Genomic DNA, 1,282 nt, shown 5'->3' on the forward strand with positions numbered 1-1,282 from the left:
TTTTTTTTTTGTCAAACAAAAGTAATGTAGCTAATGCAGTTCACAAAACACAATGTAAATATGTACTGTGAATGTGGCAAAGCACAACACAATATAGTGCATGTTTGGAAGTTGATAACATTTTCTCCCCTGCCCTTCCCTTTTCTCTGCCACCCATCCCCTCCCATCCTCTGTCCTTCTCTCCTTGTCCCCTTCCTATCCAGAGTCTGTTTGCACTGGCTGGTGACGAGGACAGTGAGGTGCGGAAGAACGTGTGCAGGGCTCTTGTCATGCTGCTGGAAGTCCGCATTGACCGGCTCATCCCACACATGCACAGCATCATCCAGGTGAGGGCGTGACTGGATCCAACACACCACCTTAAACAGACAACATTTGGCTTTACCTTCCTCCTCCTCCTCCACCTCCACCTCATCATCACCTCTTGTTGTTTTTCACCAGTACATGTTGCAGCGCACCCAAGACCCAGATGAGAATGTTGCTCTGGAGGCCTGTGAGTTCTGGCTGACTCTGGCTGAACAGCCCATCTGCAAAGAGGCCCTCTCTGGCCACTTGGTCCAGTAAGTGCTCACATGCCAATGAGGCTGAGTTAAGGTAATGACAAGAGGATGATCTCATTAATAATGTGATTGTCTGTTTCTGTTTCAGACTGATTCCTATCTTGGTGAATGGAATGAAATACTCCGAGATTGACATCATCCTTCTAAAGGTTAGCCACCCCCGGACAAAACAAATGTACCCAGCTTCATATAAATACAAACACATCAACATTCTGCTTTCTCTTCTTGTCTCATGCTGTTCACCTCTGTCCATTCTACATTCACCTCTCTCTCTGTTGTCTTACAGGGCGACGTTGAAGAGGATGAGGCGATTCCAGACAGTGAGCAAGATATCAAACCTCGCTTTCATAAGTCCCGCACCGTCACTCTGCAGCACGAAGGAGGGGAGGGCGAGGAGGGGGAGGACATTGATGAAGATGAGGACGATGACGATGATACGCTGTCTGACTGGAACTTACGTAAGTTACAGACATGCAGCTGTAGAATTCCTCTGTTGATCGTGTGGCAGCTCTTACTCTAAAGTTACCTTCTAACCACATTTGAGCAAGAACTTAATGTTATAGCTCTTTTGTCAACAATAACGTGCTACTTCTACCTGAATTTTTCGCAGATTATATATATATGTGTGTGTGTGTGTGTGTGTGTGTGTGTGTGTGTGTGTGTGTGTGTGTGTGTGGGGATATATCTTATGTTTTTTTACTTCACATGTACACACAGTAACAAAG

The 1,282-nt window shown here is 45.7% G+C and overlaps 1 protein-coding gene across 1 annotated transcript; it reads left to right on the plus strand.

Moving 5' to 3' along the window:
- The first annotated feature begins 169 nt into the window (after positions 1-169).
- LOC111670583 (transportin-2-like) lies at positions 170-1,092 on the plus strand. Its single transcript, XM_023427354.2, has 4 exons — positions 170-326; positions 439-557; positions 646-706; positions 844-1,092. The coding sequence occupies exons 1-4, from the start codon at positions 270-272 to the stop codon at positions 1,075-1,077; spliced, it is 471 nt and encodes a 156-aa protein (XP_023283122.2). The 5' UTR covers positions 170-269; the 3' UTR covers positions 1,078-1,092.
- Positions 1,093-1,282: the final 190 nt, after the last annotated feature.

Source organism: Seriola lalandi, unplaced genomic scaffold, assembly GCF_002814215.2.
Source record: "Seriola lalandi dorsalis isolate HSWRI2012SDOR001 ecotype SW California unplaced genomic scaffold, Sedor1 jcf7180002005926, whole genome shotgun sequence".
NCBI classification, from domain to species: Eukaryota; Metazoa; Chordata; class Actinopteri; order Carangiformes; family Carangidae; genus Seriola; species Seriola lalandi.